We start from the raw sequence: 24,373 nt of genomic DNA on the forward strand, positions 1-24,373 counted from the left end.
TCAACTAATCACTTATGCCTGTGTTGGTATGAGAGGCATATTTAGGGGTCAGCTGAATGTGGGAAAATGTTTGACTTTCAGAAAAGCTGCATAATTCCCTTAAAATCAATAAAAGGGTAGGGGAACACAGTTCTCTATTATATTGTGCTGATAGGAAGAATAACATTACTGCTTCCTGGTCCAATCAAGGAAGCATGTTCCCCCTTGTTGATCTAACCTAAATTTTCAAGATACAAACTAGAGCATTTTGGATGTACAGGGAAGGAAGTCAGAGAGGCTTCAGGATAACTCATACCTTGGCCTCTCCAGTCTTTCCCATCAGCTCAAATGCTCTCCTACTCCCCTCTGAGTTGCTTTTCCTGCTGTGGAGAGTAATTAGTACCATTCTTTCTATCCTGGCTGAAAGGGGAAAGGAAGCAGAGATGGAATTCCAATTCCTTGCTCCAAGATCAAGGCACTGTCTCCAACCTCAGACCTGGGAATCTGAATTATTCAATGGCCCCTCAGGACTGCTCCCTAAACCAGTGTTTCATACAGTAAATAGCTTTAACAGCTTATAGCTGAAGAACTGGTTGCACATTGGGCAATTTAATGAGAAAACACGGCATTGTCACAATCTGTACATCCAATATACAATGAACTCTGGACCCTTGAAAGGAGTCTGAGTTACAAGAACCTTCTCACTTTTCAATCAGTCAAACAGAATCTGTATACATTAAAATTACAAATTTTTAGTAATCCATACCGATGCCTTTTTGCAAGAGGTCTATACTTACTGCAACCTCTCTGAAGCTTAAAAAGCCAGGATCTCTTGTGTGCAGATATTGTCCTACATAGCAGATATTCAGCTGAAGTATCTCCAAAATTGAATCTTGTAAAATGTCCCACAGAACTGTAGTTCTTACTCTCTCTGAGCACTCGAGACATTTTCTGCCTCATGCTCTCTGCAGGTAGCAGCCATGAATGGAACACACCTATTTGTCACAAGTCTCGTCTTCTTGTTTCATTCCACCATTGCCAAGTCTTTCAGTGCATGGCTTCTTGGTTTCTTGGCTTTGTAACCAGGCCTTAGGAATTCTATTTTTCTCTTCTTTGCTTCAATTTTATTCTTGTGCCTTTTTAACTTCTTCTTGGCAGCAATGTCAGGATTAGCAACAGCCTAACAGAAAACAAGAAGTCAAATGTTGGTGCAATTCACATACATTGCCTTTTCTTTCTGAAGTTTCCTAATTCAAATGAAGATCCTCATGCTAAGTGAGAAACTACCTTTTTAAGCAGTTTTAGGTAGCAATGACCTTTACACTAACCTGCAGAGCTCTCTTTTTCTTCCTGATAGCTCTTTTCTGACTGGCTTGTTTTTGCACAGAAGCAAATGCAACTGAGAAAGTCTCCAGCCCGACAAGTTTCTTCAGCAGCTCAATAATTTCCTGGGAAAGATTCTTTAGAGTTGGATCTAGCAAAGATGACATTACTTTGATTACTTAGAACCTTACAGATGACTGGATTAACATGGTGAACTGCAGTTAATCTAAAAAGGAAATGAAAGCTTCCATAGGCCTTGAAACTCAGCAGAGGAGGAACAAAGAAAGTGTGAGACCAAATCTCACTGCAGCTTGTTCTTTACGGTTTAGCAGTACATTCAAATGGGCCCAATGTATTAAAACAAATAATTGCATATGGTGCCTGGGTGAGAAAGGACTGGAAAAGGAGGCTTCAATAATAATTTGTGAGGAACTTCAATATTTAAACAAAGATAAGTCTCAAGTGTAACTTGAATGCAATTAGGATTTCTTAACATGACCTACTAAACTGACCCAGAATCGGCTGCTTTGACAATTGGATAGATTAAAAGCACCTTTCCTAGACAGATGTAATGTCTTATTTTAAGTTTCTTTTGATTTCCCAGACCTCATCACTTAAAATACTACAAGTGCTCGGCCAAATGTTTTGCATGATGCGGAGATGAATGCAATATTGATTCCTATGGACATATTCCATATTGATGCTTATTCACACCTAGCCTCCCCCCTTCACTTTTTTAACAGATGGAAAAGTACTGTGAGTTAGACCACACCATATGCACAGGCTGCTTCATAAAAGTCCCTTTTGAGCACTCTTTTAAATAGATAGTGGAGAAGAGGGGCTTGCATTCACTCCTCCACCACAGAAAGTGGATCAGCCAAACAGGAAAGTACAGGCTAGAAATGCCGTATTTAAATAGCCCACTAAAACAAAAGACATGTGGTAAGTGTAGCATCTCTCAGCATCTCTCCCAATTACTTATGCTAGACCAGTTGCAGATAATGAGTCGTGGCTTGTGATGTCATCTCCTAGCGCCACTACTCCTTTCCGAACATCCACATGTCCCCTATCTCCGCTGTTATCCGATGCTCGACTGCTGGGGTGATGCTGGGGTGACTTGGCCTGCATGCTGACACAGAGGGCTCTGCTTGCCCGGTGCGGCATGCGTGCCATAGGTTCACCAACACTGCCCTAACCCTACCCTGGTGCACACCACTAACCCTAATACAGGGCTGCAGTTCCATAGAAAAGAGATTTTGAAAAAGCCCTTCTTGAGTAGCTTTTTCTGCACTGCTCATAATTTCTGCCCATTCTAAGCACATTCCAACCATCAAAATCATGCCAGGACACTTCATTTTTATAACCCAAATCCAGTGATGGTGAACCTTTTAGAGACCGAGTGCCCCAGCTGCAACCCAAAACCCACTTATTTATTGCGAAGTGCCAACACTGCAGTGAAACCTGAAAACAGAGAATTTAGTTTAGAAAAAAAACAACTAACAGCCAGTTCAAGCAAATACATATACATAAATACTTTGCAACTCACTGACCAGCCATGGGAAAGCTCGGATGAGTTGTGGCTAATGAGTCACGGCTCGTGACGTCATCGCCTGGTGCCACTACTCCTTTCCAAGCATGTGCTTGGCCCCTTCATGTGCTGTTATCCGAAACTCGGCAGCTGGGGCAATGCTGGGGCAACTTGGCTTGCATGCCAACAGAGAGCGCGCTGCATGCCCGCTGTGGCACATGTGCCATAGGTTCGCCACCACTGGTATAAGACAACTAGACTTTAAGTAGCAGAAAGCCCTACTGTGTTAATTAGAAACAATTATTGCTAATTATGTCAGTACAAAATCTCTTACCTTGTTCTGCATAAGTGCTGCTGAGTTCTCTGTACAGAGGGGCTATAATGGTTGGAAGGTATGGTTTTATTCTGTCCTTCCCAAGATCTACTGCAATGGCACCAAGGAATTTAAAGACGCAGGTTCTCTGAAAAGAGACACATGCTTGAAAAAAAATAGCAACAAAATCCCACTGATCGGAGTCTAATTAGTAATGATGGAGAGCCCTTTGAAATAGGCTCAGAAAAATGAGTGCACCCTTTAAATTAGTCTGAAGATGGCTTGGCTTATTCAAAGCCTGGTTAAAATACCAACTCAGCCCCTTTCATGCCCTTGTTCCGTCATCAGGAGTGCACTGATCCCTGCCTTACCTGGGAGCCTCTAGCCCCTTCCACTGACCTGCTTCCAAACCCGTCACCTTCACAGCTACTCTTGCAGCCAGGAATGCAGGAGGCTCTCTCCCCTTCTGCCCCCAATGCCAACTTTTACAGTCCTATTTTTATTTATGCTAAATAAATACATAGCACATGCCTCACATGTCCTTGCATCATTTCCACTGTCTGTGGTGTGCGCTGAGATCCTAAAAGCATCAACGTAAGGTATTATTTGTAACAGTCATATTGTTCTCTACTGAAAGATAGACAAACCTTTAAAGGGTCTTTGGGTGAATATGAAGCTTCTCGTGTTGCCATTATAGAGAGTTTTTTCATCACCCACATCAAAGTGGCTGGACCATTTTTCTCACTTGCTCCTTTCGCCTCCACATTGGCAGTCTCAATCTCATCTTCACCTCCTGAGTCATTCTGATCTTCAAGTTCCTGCCCCTGTTCCTCACTAATTTCTTTTCCATCTTCCAGTGCAGGAGCCAGAAGGTACAGTACTTTGGCTATAAATAGTAAATTCTTTACCACCTTAAATACAAAGGAAGAACAACACTTTTATTTGGTAGATCCAGCTTTCCTCCACCATGTAACTCAGTCTTGTGCCCCCTTCAGCCTGGCTACTGGCAGGACACAAGCCATATTTTGGGAGCCACCTCAGCATCTCACCTGCTCTCCAAGGGCTGGATCCAAAAATTTGGACTTTAGCTGATGGCAGAAAGCTAAAGCAAGCTTTTTCATCTGCAAAGATAAAGAGGAATTCTGAAACACTGCCACATGAAATAAATGATTAAGGCTGCACTCAGATCATCACATAAGCAACTGGGCTGGTGAAAGTAGGCTTCCTGCCCCCCTTCCCACAGCCACTCCTCCAACCCCCTGAAAATGCTGCACGGTCAGGAGACTCTTCAAAAAAAGATAGCCAATGTGTGAAGGGTGCAGTGGAGATCCCAAAAGGTCACCAAAGATCCCTTTCTTCATAGAAAGTAAATCCTGTATTCTGTATTTAAAAAAAAAACCTCAGAACATGGTTGGCTTAAAAAGAAAAGAATTGTAATGACTTGTGCTGACCTTGCTGTGTGAATAAATTGTCCGGCAAAAGGAGGGTGAAAGACCCAATGAGGGAATCAACACCATCATGTAAGCTCTATAGATACTGAAATGAATGAAATTGCCTTGGAACTAGTCTTGACTTTTGTTTCTGCTACCCGCTGGGACATTGAAACATGCAGTAATACAAGCTCAGCAGGGTAAAGCTAACCTTTTTGTCTAGTTCCACTGTTAAGAAGGTGGTTGCTGATGGCTCTATAGTCATTTCTTGGCTCTTCTCCAGCTTCCTTTTACTCCATTTTTTAACAAGTTCTTCTGGCTTGTGAGAAGCAAACAACAAGCCGAAAATCTGAGCAGAAGTCAACCACACCCAACTGTGAGGATACCATAAATGGGACTGGACGTGACCTTCAGAAGCAGGAAAAAAAATTGAGATTATTTAAGCTGCTTTAATCCATAACCAGGAGAACACAAACTCAAAGGCAATTTTATCCAATAGAAGACATTTATATGAGCAGCCCTGGGACACCAAGCTTATCAAGTTTCAATAGTTTCTGCAGCAATGTAATAGTGAGAAAGCTACTAACCCCAAATGTCTCTTAGAATCTCATTGTGTTGGTTTAACTCAACAATGTTGCATTCCTTGATTAGTTTACTGAGCAAAGTAAGGAAGCTGAACAGCAATCTGTCTGCAGCCTTTTCTTCAGCCTCTTCCATAACCTAAAAATAAGTAAAAATGAACAGCAGCTCAATGACACACTGCAAATTGAACAGCATATAAATAGTGAAGAGGTTTCAATAAAAGCCACTGGAGGTGTATATAAGATCCTGCCTCATTTCACTATGGAAAATGCTATCAAGAATCCAGAGTTTCCAGTTAAGCTAGGAGGCAGCCAGTGAACGTCACTTATGCCACAGTCCTAAACACACTAGTAAGGTTCTAACACGCACAGCTCAAACACACTCACAACACTGGAATCCTTGAGTAAGAAAAATTATTCTCCACCCCTCATATCCTCCATTCAAAAAGAAATTTACATGGTAAGCTTCTTTAGGAAGGCAACATGAAGTACCAAAAGTCATTGGTTACATTATCTAGTCCTACGGACTAACCACAAAAACAGTACATGGTCCTATTAAGTTTGCCATTTCCTTCCCCAAAGGTCACACAACAAATGGGCCCCTTCTCAAAACTGCTGGATGCAGATCAGGAGCAGCCGGCGAAAGTGGTCCTCTGCCCAGTTGCAATTTTTTGGACAACGGTGTCTATACTTAACCAGCTTAGTCCTAGGAACCTCACTGCATTTTAAAGACATGCATGTATTTAAAAGTTATATTCCAGGAGTACAACACATTTCATCTGCTACCAGAGATGGATGGTGTAAGTTTGCCAACAGCCCTGTGTCTAATTTTACAGTGCGGGAAAGAGATCCATGCCAGGTTGAAGACTTACGTATGTTCACCATCACTCTACAAACTGAAAGCTAATCCTCAGAAGCAATGTACGAACACTTCCACAGCCAGTTAGCCAGGCTTAACAGGCATTTACGCCCACTGAGGAACAATTCATCTCTAACCAATGCATCTGAACCCAGTCTGAGGACTGAAACAACTCGACCCACCCACCTTCCCCTTTCTCCTGATCCTCACTGCTGCAGAACTCGTTAAAAATTGAAAAGTCCTGTTCCTAAAACAATAAATAGTTAAGCTCTTCCTCCTCCTTTGAAGACTAACATGCAGTTCCCAGGAAGCAAGTTTTAATTAAATTCTTTTGGGGGTTTGTTTTGCAAACAGTGATAATCTGTAAACAAGCTCTTTCTTTGGTCAAATAAGGAATCGTGGTCTCGATCCATGACTTTGAATGCTCTCTTTAAGCTTTCCTCTTCAGCTCTGCACAAATACCAGCCCTGATTAAACGACTTACTTCTTCAAAATTTGAAGGACGCAACTCTCTCTCGATCACTGGAAGAACAGCTCCAAGTCTTTTTTCAAACTCGACCTTCTCAGCTTCAACAAAGGCACCACAGGCATGAGCAGCTAACCTCTTGTGCACACTCTGTCAATAAAGACAACATCCCAGGAGCGAGGGGCTTACAAAAGCAAATCAGCACCACGTATGATCTGCAAATGTGTAGAAGTCTGGCCATTCCTCTGCAACAGCCTTCTTAGTCTGGTGCCTTTCAGACACATTGGATTATGCTGGCTATGGAACTATGGGGGCTGTAGCCTAACCCTTCCAGGGGGCATCAGGTCAGCTTCTGCATGAGATCGGAACAGCAACAGGGTCAGACACAATTCTGAGCTGTCCATCCTGCAAAAACTGCTGTCCTAAGTCTGGATACATTACCTTGTTGTTCTTGTACCAACTAAGCAAGTTTAGCTGCATAAAATCTCTTCTCCAAAAAGATTTACCTCTTGACATTCCCCCATCTTGTCTGTTCATCTAACAAAGCCCACTGTCCAAGACAATTCAAAGTACTGCCATGACTGGTACCTTTTCACTCTTGAACCAAGAGGTAAGCAGCAAAAACATCAGGTCTCGATTCGCAGCATCAATCTTACTGAGGAGGCTTCTGATGGCCAGGGCTGCCATCTTCTTGCATTTTGTGGAGTCATCATTTACCATCATCATACAGAGTGGAACAAAGAACATCCCACAAAACTCATGCAATAAACCCTGAAGAAGAGGGGGTGGAGGGAAATGGGGAATCAGCAAAGTTGTCCCTTGTCAACCACACATACAAACCACCTGGAGCACTTCAGTTATTGGGCAGGATAAAAGTGTAATTAAACCCATTATATTATATCTAGTGTTGTTTATACATACATGCATACCCAGGCTTTCTACCAAGAAAAATAGCTCTCAAGGTGAATTTTATATTTTTTATAATTTTTATTTACATTATTTGTATGCTGCCCCATTTCGAGGCAGATTCCAGAGCAATGAACAATAAAAAAAAGCTAAAACACATAAAAGCAGATATGTTTGAGCTATCTCTTCAGCATTCTGCTTCAGAGTACATGGATGAAAACAAGGTACATGTCAAAAAACCAGAATATTCTATGTATAATTCTTTTTTTTTTTTTTTTTTGCTTTCTGCAACCTTCACATCACTCCAGCTTGCTCCAAGGAGGCAGCACAGGCAGGCACTCTGAAAGCTGTGTCTCTGTCCAATCTGGCATGCTCCAGAAATGTGAAGTGCAACTCCTATAATGGGCATTGTAGTCTAATTACTGGAAGGTGGTCTGTTGGGTGAGGCCACTGCCTGCAAAGCTTGCTTACAACCTGACACTATAATGGAAACTGTTTATGTACAATGTTACAGAACCCCCACTTTAAATAACACATTCTAGGGTTCAAGTTAAAAAACAATAAGAACACAGGTTGCAATGCAGTTATAGGTTACCTGAGGGAACATCTCAAAGAGGGACGCAATCATTTCCAAAGCAGACTCTCTCCCTGTCTCATATTCGTAACTACAGCGAAAATAATAAACAGTACAGCATGTTCAGTAACGGGCAGAAATCTCGGCATAAGCAGTGCAAGCCTGTCTCTGCTTATTCAGAACTAGAATCCCAAAATATTAAGTACACTGCACAACACGCGTGCACACATTTTCATAATATATCCTGGTATTCTCAACACCAGGCCTTGAAATGTGCACTAGAGTCTTAATAGCTGCACAGAAAGAAGCAACGAATGTGCAGTTTTTCTCATAATGGTGTATATGGCAGGCCTCACTCTTCCTTCACACAATATTTACTGGCACAGCAGTGCTTCCAGGGTCAGCTGCCTGAAAGTCTTCCCTTCAGCCAATAACAGCTGGAAAAAAGGAAGCAAGTTCTGGTTGTGGCTGCTTAGCATGCTCCAAGAGATGAGCAGTGTACAGACATGGAGAAATATACATAGAGCAAAGCTACAAGATGATGATCTTGCACTCCACAGAATGCCCTGTTGCTTTGGTGGAGCTACTCCGAGTGCACTGATTCCTGCATTTGTGGAAGCCTTTAGGAAGGGCCACAGCTCAATCAGAGAGCACATGCTGGGATGCAAGAAGACCCTGGTGCGATCTGGGGAAATGCTGGCCAAACGGGTCAGAGCGGTTGACAGGAAAGACCTCTGCCTGAGAACTGCAGAGCTGCACTGCCACACAGAACAGACCCCACAAAGCGAAATCAGCCTTCCCCAGTGTGTGTCCTCCAGAAATGTTGGACTGCAGCTCCAACAGTTCCTGGACAAGAGGGCAATGGACCATGCTAGCGAGAAATGATGGGCACTGCAACTCCACCCCTATCCGGCCAAGGAAGACTGCTCTAGATTAGAAATGATACCAAGCTAATGATACCAAGATGGCTTCCCATGTTCTTACCATGACCGTTTGTTCATATGCAAGCAAAAAAAGTTGCAGCGCAAATATGAAAAAAAAAAACCCAATGGGTGGGGGAAAATATTCAGTGCTCATGTGTTCTCATTTACCTCAAACCACCACTGAAGTTTTATTTTGAGCTCTTGGCCCACATGAATGCACTTCTGCAATGAGCATGCGGTTGGAAGAAGGACCCGATGCCAGATCTGAGGGGAACAACCAGCTCTTCTCACCCAATAGTCTCTAGCCACTTACCTGAGCTGGGCAAAGATGTACTCAAGGTTCATTTTCAACTTTTTACCAAGGGGATAATCAAGTATATATTTCAGGTAAATCTGGGGGAGAGAGCAAACAAGGAACAATAATTAATGGACACTTAAATGACTAGCAATGCAATCCCATGGCTGCTAGGCACAATCTGGTCAACCAGTAGAGAGGCTGCAGGTGGGACTCTGAGTGCCTTCACTCTGCCCTAGCAACCGGCACCAAAAGAACTCTGCCAACTGCAGCTCCAAAGACTGAAGACCAACTTTGCAGCTGGTGTTAGATGAGAGCTTTGTGTGGAGGGCAGGAGTGATGGATCCTGTCTAACTTGCGAACTGCTATGAAAGGCGGACAGCTTAAATGGATCCTCAAAGTACTTCGCAGAGCAGGAGAAGCTCAGCAACGACCCTTGCCTCCATGCTCCCTCCTGCTCTCCATAGAATGCCCATAATTCTCCAGGTCAGAGGGTTGCTAGCAGCCACACTGGATGGTGTGACCTGTATTGTATAAAATGTCAGGTCTCATTCCAAAACACAGATCTCTTCCCCACAGCTGTTGATGCAGGAAAGAGAACCATTACCATCAGATCTAACTGAAACTAACTAGACCCAAAATCAAGCAGAGCTTCTTCACTGGTATCTGTATTAAGCTGAGTCATGACCAAATAGGAGATATTTTAAGACATTTAAGTTGGGATATATCTGTGCTGCTGCTGGGGTTAACTATTAGCAATAAAACAGGAGCTGACAAAAACAGTTATAATGACAAAGGCAGAAGGGAGGAAAAATATGCTTTGTTCATTTCTACAAACCTGTCTGCACTGAATTCGAACCTGCTCACTTTGGCCTGTGATGGCAAAGTTTGCAACCTTCTGCATGACACCATCAATTTCTGGGACGATCAGCTTTCTGGATAAAATAGCCTTGAGAGAGAGAAAGAGAATGAAAAGAAATCTGTGTCATGGTTGGTGATTTGGTTCTGCTCTCTGTGAAATACAATCAGAATGGAGACTTTCAATTACCTGAGAATTTGCCTTCTATTTGTTCATCAGACCATGAAGTGCTCCCTGCTCAAGCACTTAGGAGGCAGGATAAACCGAAGAAAAGTAAGCCCAGGGCTAAGGAGGCACCACCTTCTCCTACCCAGAGTGAAAAAAAACGCTATCTATGGTGCAAGATCCATGATTGCATAAGGTCCACTGTTCAGCAGTGGAAAGACTGCCTTGGGAGGTCATGGATTCTCATTCACGGGGTATTTCAGCAAAGGCTGGATGGCCAACTGTCATGAAGGCTGTAGCTGCACCCTGCACTGAGCAGGGAGTTGGACTAGATGATCTGCGAGTTCCCCTCCAATTTTGTCATTCTAACAGCAAAGAAGGAGGAAGTAACCAAAGGTGGGGAGAGTCGGCTGTTGTAGAAAACTTGGAAAAGGAATGCTTGTTCCTCTAGGAGGCAAGAGCAGTGCTTGTTCACACGTTCTGCACACGAGGCTAGCACATTTCTAGGGTTTTGCAATCCTACTGCAGGGCTCAGGAGCATCCCATGCAAGGATGAGATGGAATAGCAGGGGGAGCACCTGCTAGTCACAAGCTGAAACACAGCTCCAATAACTGCTGCATCTCACAAGTGAACAGTCTGAGTCAGTGCCTGTCTCTGGAGACTCATCTGCACAGAGAATAAGGCAAACTTGATCAGCTTCTAGGGCTGGGCGGCTGAACCAAAAGAAGGGTGTGAGCAACCATTAAGTGGCTTGGAAACCCCCCAAAGTGGGCGCCTTTTCCCTGTTGCCCTTTTCTGCATCCTTCAGGTCTGCCCTAACAAGCAGAGGCAGCAAAAAATGGCTTCCAAACAGTATGAGGGCAGGAGAAGAACCGGCCTTGGGAAGGAACTGGGAAGGAGCTTCCAGCCCAGCCCCTCAGACTCCAATGTGAACACATCCTGCCCCCTGTGGGGTGGAATGGCGAGCACCCCAGGGTCTGGACCAGCTTTACATGCACTTGAATCTTCCATGGGGGTGTCATTTCAGTTTCAAGAAAGAATCCTTAAGGCTATTTGTAATACCTTTAAGAGGCCAAAGGCTGTGGCTTGTCGCAGCGAATCGTAGATGTCTTCTTCAGCATATCCAAGCAAGACTTGCAACTGCTTGTCTGTTACATGACTCTTTGCATTCCTCACAAGCAGAGTTACACACTGCAAATTAAAACTTAGAATGATGACCATGAATAAGGCAGAATGTTAGACCAGATCCTGAGTTCCCAGTATGCATATTGGTCTCTCTCTAGCGGTGTGCCTGATCATCACTTCTTCACCCCTTAGGGCTGCCGCTACTCCTTCCAAGCATTCGCATGGCCCCTATGTGCGCTGTAATCCCATGCTCGGCTGCTGGGGTGATGCTGGGGTGACTTGGCTTGTATGCCGAAAGAGAGGGTTGTGTGTGCCCGGTGCGGCATGCATGTCATAGGTTCGCCAGCACTGGCCTAACCCTACCCTGGTGCACTCCCCTAACCCTAACACAGAGCTAAAGTTCCATTGAAAATAGGGCGATTTTGAAAAAGCCTTCCTTGAGTAGCTGTTTCTGCACAGCTCATCATTTCTGCCCATTCTAAACACATTCCAACCATGAAAATGGTGCCAGGACACCTCATTTTTCTAACCCTAACCCTACCCCTGGTACACACCCCTAACCCTAATGTAGGGCTAAAGTTTCATTGAAAATAGGGCAATTTTGAAAAAGCCTTCCTTGAGTAGCCTTTTCTGGACTGCTCATCATTTCTGACCATTCTAAACACATTCCAACCATGAAAATCATGCCAGGACACCTGGTTTTATTAACCCTAACCCTACCCTGGTGCACACCTCTAACCCTAACATAGGGCTAAAGTTCCATTGAAAAGAGGGTGATTTTGAAAAAGCCTTGAGTAGCTTTCTCTGCATGCACAGCTCAACATTTCTGCCCATTCTAAACACATTCCAACCATCAAAACCATGCCGGGACACCTTGTTTTTGTAACCCTAACCCTACCCAGGTGCACACCTCTAACCCTAATACAGGGCAAAAGTTCCATTGAAACGAGGGTGATTTTGAAAAAGACTTCCTTGAGTAGCTTTTTCTGCACATCTCAACATTTCTGCCCATTCTAATCACATTCCAACCATCAAAATCATTCCAGGGCACCTCGTTTTTCTAATCCTAGCCCAGTGATGGTAAATCTTTTAGAGACTGAGCATCCAAACTGCAACCCAAAACCCACTTACTTATTGCAAAGTTTCAACACTACAGTAAAACCTGAAAACAGCCAGTCCAAGCAATATATATCCTTGGCAGCACACTGACCAGCCATGTGAAAGCTCAGAGTCATGGCTATATGTCGTGGCTTGTGATGTCATTGCCTGACACCACTACTCCTTTCCAAGTATGCCCATGGCCCCTACGTCTGCTGTTATCCAATGCTCAGCTGCTGGGGCAATGCTGGGGCGACTTGGCTCGTGTGCTGACTGAGAGGTTTGCCACCACTGTTTGAGGTCCCACAGGTTTGCCACCACTGTTCTAGGAAATCAGCTCCATTTAACACAAAGGGGTCTATTGTGAGTTTTTGTCAGAAACTCTTGCATTCTATTTTCAAGAGACCAACAGAACCCACCTCTGTAAGAGTTTGTTTTGGGGTTTTTGTTTTGTTTTGTTTTTGGTGAGGGCAGGAAATGAAACCCTTTGTTTGCTGCATCTCTGTATTGGTTTTACAATATATGGCTCTAGTTAACAAGTTTAAGATAGCATTATATAATTTACTGTGAACCGCACTTGGTCTTTACAATTGTGTGAGCTACACATTTTGTAAACAACTGTTTTTTTTGAAATTGTAAGTGTTGCTGAAGGGCAGGTTTCTGCATGACTATCTCTTCTGCTGCCAAGGACAGATATAAGAATTTGGGCAGAGTGACTACAAAATCAGAACATCAGTAGCGGTGGACATCACAGAGCAAGGTCTTCCTATTCCACCCCCTATGTTATCCTCCTGAGGCAACTGAGCCATTTCAAATATCTGTGGACTGATAGTGCTGGGGAATGAAAGTAGGTTAACACTGGAAACAGAAATAAGAATCCAAAAAACTGTCCAACAAGTACATGTCTTCTGAAGCATTTGCTAATTCATGCAAACTCAAAGGAGATAGGGAAAGGAGGAGGAGATACAATTCTCTATCACACTGATCATTCGCATTACACCAAGAGACATATGGACCTGGATAAATTACCCCACAGGATCAAAACTGAGCCGTTTTTTGGGGTAGGACTTACTTTGAAACAATTAGTGACCAAATGGAAATTCTGGCCTTTAGCAGCTCCTGGCTTAGCAAAGTCTTTCAGCAGAAGGAAAAGCTGCTTGGTTAGCTGTTCCATATTATTATCTACTGCAGGCAGTGGAAACTTTAAAACCCAAAGAAGGGACTGAAGAGCACCAGTGATCACCTGGGAAAGAAACGACAACAACCTGAGTGGATCATGGGAATATTTGGTTTACAGCCAGAAATCCAGTAACTGGAAATACTGGATTTTCTTCTCTCTCTTGTGGGAGCCCATGTTTCCACAAGGCTGCCACACTACCTGAATTGTGCTTTAGCTCTGAAGCTCTGACTGCCAATACTACAATTTTAATTGATGAAAGCAAAACACATGTGAAGAACAGTGTAATTTTGTGCTGAACTGTTATAACAAGCCATGCCAAGGCTCAAGAATGCCTTACCCTTGCTTCCTGAATGCTAATTAGCACATGCACTTTTTCCCAATCCAGTGTACCTGCGGCAGTCCATCAGATGCAAATAACATATGTGCATTCAATGGCAGGACTTTTCCGAAATAAAAACTGGAAGACAGTCCTAATCATTTCCTAATCGATTTCAGCATATGTCTGTATTTCATGAAAATCTAGCTGCTTGTATGCTCAATGTGCTATGCTCTTTTTTTACACTCACTCAAGTGTATGTAAGTGTAAGAGGTCAGTTGTGAAAGTCTTCGCACAGGATGCTCCCTTAATCCCAACTGCAAAGAAGAGAACTGTGATTACCCAGTGATGAGTAATAATGTCTTTAGAGGACATTTTAAAATCCTTTCCCCACAGCTACAGTGAGATAGAAGCTTACACTTATTACAAACATAAGGAACACTCAGGGCTCTTAATTACCTCTTCTGGCTACCTATTCAGAATATGGGAAGTGAACATGTTGCACATAACCTTTATTTATCCCACAGGCAGCATAAAGAACCATGATGCAAAGTGACATTTGTGATCATCTGCGTTCTTCCAGAACAGGTATTGCACATTGTTCAGAACCTCACCTTAACATCTGTGGATTGAAGGCAGTTGATAAGCAGATGTACAAAAGGATCCAACATTTCTAAAACACGCTCCTCTGAAGAATTCACTTTGGACCTCTTCAAGCTCATGTGCAGTAGCTATAGCAGAAAAGAAGGCCTAGGCATTAATTGCACTAAAAAGGACCCTTGTTCTGAAAATCTCAGATGGTTTACATTAAGACAAAGGCAACCTCAGCATGTAACCATGAAAGACTGCAGACCTGATTTAAAATTGTAAGTAATTTCATGATCTTGGAAATGCAGCACTGATTGTACAGGTGAGACCACAGGCAAGGAAAAAAATCGGAGGCATGTGGTAACTATATAAAAAATACCCTTCCCTCATTCCATATCTCAGCTCCTCCATGCTGCTCACTCATTCCTCTTTGTCTACCGAGAAGTTTCCTTCAGTCCCAGTGGGAAAAATGAGTTATACAACAGTGACTCTCCACAGGTCTGACATAAAGTCTGACGTTTTAGTGCAACATGAACAAATCTTGTGCTCACATGCTCCCTCCACTGTCTGCCACCCCACAAACATCCCTCTACATGCTCCACTGCTCAGTTGAGAACACGCCACCGAATCGGAAATGCAAAAGTGTGCACCAGCTGCAGTTTGCCCACTCTAGACATAAGAGCAGATTACGGTCCAATGCTGGCCCAGAGGGAAGGAGAGCAACCAAAGCAAGTGAAGGGGCAAAGCAGTGCACAGACACCCAGCACCATCCTGATCTTCCCAACTATGGTTTGGAGAGACAGGTGCAAGACGTTTGAAATGACACACTTATACCAAGCTGTTTATTGCTGTCCATTGCAGTACCTTCCTCAGAAGGTGGGAGAGAAAAGAACCATCAGATAAATTAGAGGATAGCAGCACAATTTTTGTGATATTCCTGAGCAGGAGCAGAAAGAGAGATTTGATTTCTTTTCTTTTCTTTGACATATAGAGAACGTCTTACCCGCAGTCCTGACTCAACCAAGATGTGTATGTTTGTCTTGCTGCTCACAGGGGCTTTTGGCCCTCCTCGCACTGGGGTAGGTGGAAGTAAGAGGCAGCTTGCTGGCTGCAAACGAGGATCTGGAGGCACTGGAGCTTTAGCTCTGAAAAAGGTTATTGAAGAAGAAAGTCAGAACTAGAACAAAGACTCCAGCAAAACATTGCTTGAGGATAAGCACAGACACTACACTGAGCAAAGAAAGCAGGGTGGGTAGGAACCAGAATCAAATCTTTATAAATGCCTAAGAATGAGGCCAAGCCTCAAAGTAGTCCCAGGGACTTTAATTAAATGACTCTGGATTTAATGGTTTGGTTAAACAGGTATGAAGGCCACTGACCCTTGGTATAATGGGTTCTCTAGTCAGTATGCAAGCCAGGATTATAAATCATGGCTTGTTCTTGCCTTGTTTGAAGTAACCACAGTTTAATAGAAACAGAATTTCCAGAAGTCCAGGCATAATGGGTATCTCTGATTATTTTAAAAATAGAAGCAAAAGCTTCCTTCATTAGGGTGTATCAGAGTAAGGGTGGGGGAAGTACAAGCTGCTTGGAAAACTTCCAGGGATACTGTGTGTTTTGCAGCCCACATTTGGATTGCAGGAAAAATTACTCATAGATTACCTGAGGGAAGAAGGAATCAAATGCTGGTAAAGCTCTATTAGGGTTCCACTGTAAACAACTGAAAATATATGCAAGAAATGGCGGATGGGGGGTCTGGTTTTTAAAGCGAAATGCAGAATATGTCTTCTTTGCATTTATGGTGATCACCAAATGGACCCCTCTTATTTCAGTCCAGAAATATATATTTTTTTAAAAAGCTGATTGACTTTCAAACACTGGTTCCAGGAAGCATAAACAAAGAGAAATTGCTTTAACTGTACTGTAATTTTCTATAGAACTTACTTTGCTTTCTCTGTTAGCAATGGCAGATTTTCACTAATCAAGCCATGGCTGAGCAGAAGAATAGATTCTGCAGTCATTGCTATATTCATTATCAATCCAGACACAATGCGGCGTAAAGTTTCATGCACCTTCCGAGACAACTTCAGGCTTGTGGTATTCTCTAAAATCTACAATTCAAAATTGCAAAATTCACCTTAAAACAGACACCCTGGAATCCAGTTCCTTTTTTACATATATTTATTTATTTGATTTCTATACCACCAATGAACTGAGATGGTTAATCATATGTGGCTGCTAATGAAAAGGCTCCCCAGCAGCACCCCTCTTTTGCGGCAGGGAGGGGTGGACACATTACTGTGTTGCTCTCCATGCTGGGCTGAAACACCACAGTGACCTCCATACTGTAGGAAGATTCCATCAAAGTGCTCCACCACATCACAGAGCCATCAGCCTGAGACAGTGGCCAAGGAACACAGCAATGCAATGCACCTGGAGGGCATCAGAGTGGGGAAGGCTGGTGTGTGGTCACCAGAAGAATGAAATCTAGTTACAGGCTTATGTTTGTGTATAGTGTGTTTGCACATACACACACACACCCCTCTGTTTATATGTACACATCCTGCACACAAAACTTACTCCAGGATCCCATGAAAATCAATTCTACCTTCTCACCTCTTTTAAAGGAAGAATCAGCTTAGTCACTTGGTCCTTCCCTACATATTTAGCAAGGATTTCGTAAGAATCAAAACTCTTGCTTCGGCGGGCCTCCATGACTTTGGACACGATGCCTTTCACTTCCTTCTCCTCAGCAATTTCTCCAAATAGCTCATGGTTGAAAATCTTTTCAGAATACCCAGAATCAACAAGGAGATAAGAAAGAAAGAAGAAAGAGAACAGTGAGAAAGAACAATGCAACAGTCAGTTGAAAACACAGTTCTTTGTACAGCACAAGGACAAGTGGTGACTTTTTTGGAATGAAGATGTATCCGTCCCCTCCTCCGCCCCACACTGCCCTCCACAGCCCAGAATGAACCAAAAGAAATGCCTTCCACTGGGGAACATTGTAACACGGGAAGTGGATCCTGAGCCTGTGAAAGTCAAGCTGAAGAGTGCTGGCTTTGTTCTTGATCTTCCCCTCATGAGCCAGTGGGCTCCATCACACAGATGGGGGCCTTGCCGGTGAAATTTACACAGTCAACAACTGCCCCCTTCCTAGGCTAGCATTAAGGGGGCTGTTATGTTCAAGAGGGCAGGGGCACCTCTTAAACAAACTCTTTGTACGTAGGGCACTCTTCACACAGGGCAGCTTCCCTCACAAAGGACGTACCTGAGTCATCAGTTCAATACAGGGATCCAAATCCCCAACTTGAAGCCGGTTACCAGCAAGGCTCTTCAGCAAAAGATGGACAGTGAAAGTCAACACGTGCACCTGCAAGGGCAGAAGAAACCAAGTTACTTCATGAAAGGGTGACACAGATGAAGGGCTGGCACAGGCTCTCTCTCCACCTGAGACAGGAGAGTCCACTCACACTGGCACAGACCGCTTCTCCACTCCCTCCACTCTATTACTACTGAGACTGACCCCGTTGCCACATACTGTGGCCACCCCAAACTCCTGGCTGGCTCTTTGGAGTACTGTGTTGGGCACTACGGTGTTTGTAAGGTTACCTGCTAAATCCACCTTCCATAGCAGGGATGCAGAATGTACAGCCAGCCAGAATCCCCACTTGGCCTGCAGAGCCTGCTGGAGAAATCCCCCCCTTCTCCCATGTGGACTTTGAGAGGATGGGGGGTTCCCCCGCATATCAGGCAATGGCAACAGCAATGCTGGCCAATGTGCTTTGCACAGGGCGTGCCATGCCTATGGAGACACTGAGCAGCGCATGAAGCCAGGCTCGCTGCCAGTGCTGACCTTTCCCTGTGCTAGGAGAAGCACAAAAGAATGATGAAAAGCTGGGTGTGGGGAAGGGTGGGGGCAGCGATGTCAAGGCACCGGCTCACACCCAGAGACCTCAAGCCCATGAAGGGCCCGGGGGCTATCTGGCCCCTACCCCAGCAATATTCAGCACCCCTGTTCTATATTATCCAGCTTTTTAAAAACTCTGCTCATGCAGCCAGCTTCTAAGCTTTTCTGTTGCACAGCACAGGGTGCAGCAGTTGGAAGGCACCCTGCACCTGTGTGCAAGTTGGGGTACTGATCCAACACTGGCATTAGGAAGGCACATAAAACAAGGAACACCTGATCCCTTTCTCAAATGACAGAGAAAAATGCCATTAGAAAAGCTGAGGCAGGCTGACGTGATGGGACAAATGACATGTGGCCCTCTGCCTGGTCAAGTCTTGACTGGTGAGAGACGGAAGGCTTCATCTGCCCCAAGACACTTCCCTCCCCACCCAAAACCTGTGCCCCCCTTCCAAAGCTCCACGTGCACACTTTGAGTATCGTGGTTATGACCCGTTTGCACTATTCTCCAAAAGCGGGAAAGCACGCCAATGTCTGGGCCACTGGGTAGGCTGACTACAGTTCTTCTTTATTTGGAATGGATGGATATCTCACTTCATAGCCAAATGGCTCTCCAAGCCGTTTGCCACAATCACATTCAAGTCTGGTATCCAGAGGAGAGGAGAACATGGTGTCCATATGGTTCCAGAATTAATCAGGTGTCAAAGTTCTAGGTGTCACCCTTTGGCCATCACCTAATAGGCAGCAGAGATCACTGGGAGCCTCTGAGGGAAGTGAAAAGACCCAGGGGCTGAAAGCCAATTGGGTTTCTATCTAATCAGACATTAGGAGGAGGAAGAAAGCCGGGGCTTTACCTGGTAACCATGGACAAGGGTTGTCTGCATCTCTTTTAAGACATATTCTAGGTACTGTGCCCCCAAAGCCTCCATTATTTTCATGAGGGTGTTTCGCGCAATGTCCCGGATTTCCTGTGCTCTGTTCCTCAGGAGAGAGCAGATTTTCAGGAGAATGCTGAAACCAAGGAGAGACAAAAATTACCAAAAGGAATGAAAAGAAGGAAAACTAAACACAAGCTTAAATGGGAAAGGGGTGCTTTTCAAGACCACTCCAACAATAGGCTTTTACTATATTTGTATTTCTAATTTCCAGACAAGTTATACCAACCTTCCCCAAAGTGGTATCCTCCACATTGGGCTACAATTCCCATAATCCCTGACCACTAGCCAATGCCTGTTAGTGCTGATGGGGGCTGCAGTCCAAATAATCTGGAGGGCCTTACATTGAGGAAAACCAATTTAAATGATGCAGATTTAATCTTCACCCAGAAAATGGTACCTTGGCAAATTCTCCTCCATGACATTTTGTGGGAGAGTTTGCATCAGCCTGACCATTGCAAAAGCGAGCGGCACCCGGACCACCTCTTCAGCATTCACAATCTTGGATTTCACCAGTTTGTGCTCTTCATCTCGTTTTACCTGTAAGGTATGGAAGGACATTGTGGGAATGTGGAAAGATGCTTTATACCAAGTCAAACACTGGTCCATGTGACTAGTCTTGATGGTGCCTGCAGTTCCCCCAAGTTTTCAGACAGGATTTCTGCCCTGGCTCATGCAGAAATGGTAGGGATTAGACTGCGGGCCTTCTGCACGCTGCACAAGCATTTACATCCCTCCCCAAAGTTTCTCCATAGTAATTCTGACTGCCAGGCAGGGTTAAATATCATTCTAAGCCCAGACAGAAATGCTACACTAGAACCATTGTGATGGAGTGACCTTTGCAGAGACAAACTAGAAAAACTATACTTAAGACTATTATGAAAAACTGAAGCATTACCTTTGCAATGAGACATCTGTGCAATTTTGGCAAGATATTGCTCGTTACTGTTCCCTGAATATGCTTAATCAGACATTCCAATTCGTCCTTATTCCTGGGCAGAAAGGAAATTGGTTTTGTAGCATTCTGGGGGTTCTCAGCTTCTTGATTAGCAATCTGATCAGGTAGAGCTACAGTTGGTGCCTCTTGTGTGTTGCCATCTTCAGGAAAATTCCTGCCATTTTCTTGGCTTTCTTCACCATCACTAAGTTCCAACTCCATAGCTTCACTCTCCACATCAAGCTCAGTATCCATGGCTTCTGCATCAGCTATGTGAAATGAGAAGAAAAGTGTTTGGTATATGCCAAGTCAAGGGTCTATCTTGGAATTAAGTCAGGTAAGACCCACAACAAAATCTGTGTAATGTAGTACAAGCATAGATGCCATAAAAGTTTCCTTGATATTTCCTACAGTTATTACAATGCATTAGAAACAACTCACAGAGAAGTAGCCATGTTCATTTGTTTGATCAAATACGAGTAGTCCTGTGGTATCTACCAATTTATTATGGGAAGAGTAAGTGTTCATGGACTACAGCCCACTCCATTCAATGAGAAATTAGAAGCTTACCTTCCTTCTGAATAATCTCAAGCTGCTTTTCAAGAGTTTCATAGTCAAAATGAAAAGCCTCCAGCACCGTAACTAGAAGGCTGTCAAATATAAGAAAAGAACAAAATGAGATGCTTAAATTCTGGAATTTCTAACTCTTTTAAATTCAGACATTTCTAAACTTTTCCTTACTCCAAAAGGCTGGATTAAGGAAAGTGAAAAACCACTTCATATTTCTCACCAGAATTGACTGGTCTTATCTACCTACAGTAAACAAATATCAAATTAAAGTTAAACTAACGTATATAAGACTTGTGCCTATACCATGTATAAATAAGGATGGGATTAGCCACTTTTATAGTGAAAACTAACCTAGATCAATAAGCAACCCACTTCATCTTGAAATACAAGAAACAGATATGGCCCCAAATCTTGTTAATTGTATCCTTGTTTACCAGGTTCTGGAATGTTTGCTTATGTGCACAATCTTATGTTTCAAGTATTGCAGAAGTATAGCAGTGAAACAGATTTTCTTAAAAAACTAACTACATGTGACAACCAAGTCATCAGGATTTAATCTAATCATTTCATTCCAGCAATGCTGAAGAAAGGAGAACAGAGGAAGTGTCCAGAGCCAAAATACATGATCAAAAGAATGGCTCAGCTACCTCTGAATACTTAAGAAGCTCAGTGAGAAAGAGCTCTGGGTGAGTCGGCTGAATCCAAAGTTGGGCTCCCACTCCCTCCAGTTGTAAGCAGTGAAAGAGCCAAAGGGCTTGGTGCTGAAGCTGCAGCACTTAAAAAAAAATTTCTAGAGCATTCTCCTTGATCTTCTGCATTGCTGCCTGCAAACCAGGTAACTCTGCTAATACAGCATACATTATCTCTTTAAAAATATGCTATTGCTTCTTTCCAGAAAGGAGACCTATTTTTCCTGGAATGAAATGCAATTTGTATTTCTGTTGTGTGTGACTCTCTCTCTCCAATTTAGTTTTAAGTTGTCAGACTGGGCCAATTTTTGTATTTGTACTGATTAATAGACTATGGTGTCTTTATTTTTCATACAGTTGTGCTTAATTGTATCCTATTTTTTTGAAACTGGTATATTTATGTTTTGTCCACAAACTTGTCAGAAAGCAGCATATAAATAAATGGATGATGGTAAGTTTGAGTCTGAGTTTCTTAAACACTAACTTTCTGAGCTGTACAGTAAACCTCTGAACTGAAGGGTGCTTTAGAAGCAAAATTGTGATGTAACAAGGGATTCTACTGCTCAAATAATATAAGCAAGGAATCCTTCTGGGCATGCCATGCTGAAAGGAGCTCCTAGAATCCTGATCAATGTGAAGTACAATCACACAACCTATAAAGCAATATTTTTGTTCAGACACAGCCCCACCTCTCATCCACACAATCAGCAAACCTGTAAACGTCACAACTTTAAAGTCTCAGAGAAACGCCTGCTTGCCAATTGCCTTTTTAATAGTGTGAGTGTGATGCTGATTGACAATGCAGAGCCATGCATATTCACTCAGATGAGCACTGCATCAGATGGGACTTACTCCCCGGTAAGTTGCACCCAGGACCAAAAGCTAAACCATGACATTGACATTTGCTGTACCTGACACCCAGTTTTTGATCGATCTGTCCAGTCTGCAAGACGTGTATGAAATGCTTCAAATGATAGAGGTACGCTGACCAAGAAAGATGCTTGCAAACTGCTCCTACCATTTCAACCGAAGCAGTTATCATGTTTTCATGCTAAGGAACAGCAACAAAAGAAAAAAAATGAGCCTCTGGGTGTGTGTCAAGCAATATAGAAAATGTATATATGGAAGTTCATAGACACAGTCTTCTTAGTCACCTGAGATTTCAGAATTCACAGTGAAAAAAATGTAGATTAAAATATTAAGCAGATGATCTGTGAATCCTGAAAAAACCTATCCTAACACAGCTTCATCTTCTGAATATCCTCAGCACATGATCTGCTTCCCAGTACTAAGGCACTGGTTCTTTTTTATCTGGCCTCCCTTAAAGAATTCTGAAGTTACAGGTTGCATTGGGAAAGTCCAGTGGGCTAATGATTAGTTTATTGGACTATAACCAATTTATTTATTGGTTTTATATTGTACATTTTATATTTGTATTTTAATGTATATATTTTAAAATGTTATTTTAATTTATTGTTGTAAGCCGCCCCGAGGCTTCGGCGAATGGGGCGGCATAAAAATGTTTTAATAAATAAATAAATAAATAAATTTACTGGACTATAACCAGGGAGCCTAAGGTTCAAGCACCTCTTCAGCCATCAACCTCATGGGTGACCCTGGGGCATCACACTCTCTCTGCTTAACTTAACTCCCAGGCTACAAAGATAAACTGGGGTGGGCAGGAACAGGATGCCTCCTTCTGCTCCTAGGAGGAAGAGTATACCATAAAACTGATAAATATAAAATAATGAGCTCTCCAAAGTTTAGTGTCCCAGAAATTGTTATGAATTGGTTCCGGCCTCTTTAAATGCTGAAGAACTAAAGAAAATAGTTAAATAACTTTTATGAAGTATAATACTCTGAGCAGTTCCTATAATGAAGAAATTCAGAAACAACTCCTCCTCCTCCTCCAGTCTAGGAATCACAGAAAGGCATTGTAATGAGCCAATCTAAAATAAATTATTCTTTCAAACTCTTCTCTACTCAGGTAAAAGAAAATCATCTTGTATAATATTCATATACATTGATGTAAGAATATATCACAAGGGTACTGAATAAAAGTAGGTCCCACCTTTATATGTGCAAAGGCTCACCTTAAGCATTTTCTCATCAAATATAGTAGTAGTTGCATAAGGCATAATGTAGTTCTGAAGAGATCTGGAAGACAATTCAACTTTGCCTTCAGCAAGCTGCTTAGCCAGTTTCTTCAAGGCCCGTGCCCTTCTGTGAATCTGAGAGATACAATAGTTAGCCAAGATTATTTTCACTGAGACGATTCATAGTTAATTTGATAAACCAAGTCCATTTGAGTGCTAAAATCCATTAAAACAGGGAAAGGAAACCTGCAGCCTTCCAGAAGTTCTGGTACCTAGCTAACAGACAGTGGTGAGAGTCAATGGTAGTTAGAACCTTCCAGATGTTTTGGTTCACCAGTTGCCACTGCAGAGCCAAAAGCTTCACTAGCTCATAACAGGCTGAAATAACTGCCATTCCTAACAAGGCTCTTCTCCAAAATAAGTTACTCCACTACTCACTTGCAACTCTGCTTGCCAACTGAAATTGAGTAAGAGGAGGTAAAACATTCTGAGCTGCTCCTTTCTGAACACTAAACCTTAAGCATATGCTAGGGTGTTTTAAAAAACATTACTGTCAATTTATTAACACAAACAAGGTGGCTATTCTCATAGCCATCAACAATCTTCAATATTTTGCGATGGAAAGTAAGGCAACACTTAAATAAGTTTACATGGAAAGAAAAAGATCATTAAGTGATGTAAATGTAAATATTACCAACTTTCCACCAGCAGTTAAATAACATAAACTTGG

General features: G+C 43.0%; 1 protein-coding gene across 3 annotated transcripts in view; it reads right to left on the reverse strand.

Annotated features, from left to right (window-relative positions):
• Positions 1-557: 557 nt before the first annotated feature.
• Positions 558-24,373, reverse strand: part of UTP20 (UTP20 small subunit processome component) — a 74,336-nt gene continuing 50,520 nt past the window's right edge. For all 3 annotated transcript variants that reach the window (XM_044455714.1, XM_044455713.1, XM_044455712.1), the window contains 25 exons: positions 23,641-23,778; positions 22,459-22,598; positions 20,859-20,938; positions 20,250-20,557; positions 19,752-19,891; positions 19,271-19,427; positions 17,781-17,882; positions 17,126-17,293; positions 16,454-16,620; positions 15,513-15,654; positions 14,536-14,652; positions 13,498-13,668; positions 11,265-11,393; positions 10,016-10,126; positions 9,196-9,275; positions 7,981-8,050; positions 7,068-7,250; positions 6,498-6,629; positions 5,161-5,293; positions 4,785-4,981; positions 4,193-4,264; positions 3,791-4,054; positions 3,165-3,291; positions 1,308-1,453; positions 558-1,159 (listed from right to left, as the gene is read on the reverse strand). In XM_044455714.1, the coding sequence (XP_044311649.1) occupies positions 1,004-1,159; positions 1,308-1,453; positions 3,165-3,291; positions 3,791-4,054; positions 4,193-4,264; positions 4,785-4,981; positions 5,161-5,293; positions 6,498-6,629; positions 7,068-7,250; positions 7,981-8,050; positions 9,196-9,275; positions 10,016-10,126; positions 11,265-11,393; positions 13,498-13,668; positions 14,536-14,652; positions 15,513-15,654; positions 16,454-16,620; positions 17,126-17,293; positions 17,781-17,882; positions 19,271-19,427; positions 19,752-19,891; positions 20,250-20,557; positions 20,859-20,938; positions 22,459-22,598; positions 23,641-23,778 (3,630 nt within the window). In that variant the 3' untranslated portion in view covers positions 558-1,003. The remainder of the gene's footprint in view (positions 1,160-1,307; positions 1,454-3,164; positions 3,292-3,790; positions 4,055-4,192; positions 4,265-4,784; positions 4,982-5,160; positions 5,294-6,497; positions 6,630-7,067; positions 7,251-7,980; positions 8,051-9,195; positions 9,276-10,015; positions 10,127-11,264; positions 11,394-13,497; positions 13,669-14,535; positions 14,653-15,512; positions 15,655-16,453; positions 16,621-17,125; positions 17,294-17,780; positions 17,883-19,270; positions 19,428-19,751; positions 19,892-20,249; positions 20,558-20,858; positions 20,939-22,458; positions 22,599-23,640; positions 23,779-24,373) is intronic.

The sequence above is a fragment of the Varanus komodoensis genome, unplaced genomic scaffold (genome assembly GCF_004798865.1).
Source record: "Varanus komodoensis strain SLA01 unplaced genomic scaffold, ASM479886v1 scaffold8, whole genome shotgun sequence".
Taxonomy (NCBI): Eukaryota; Metazoa; Chordata; class Lepidosauria; order Squamata; family Varanidae; genus Varanus; species Varanus komodoensis.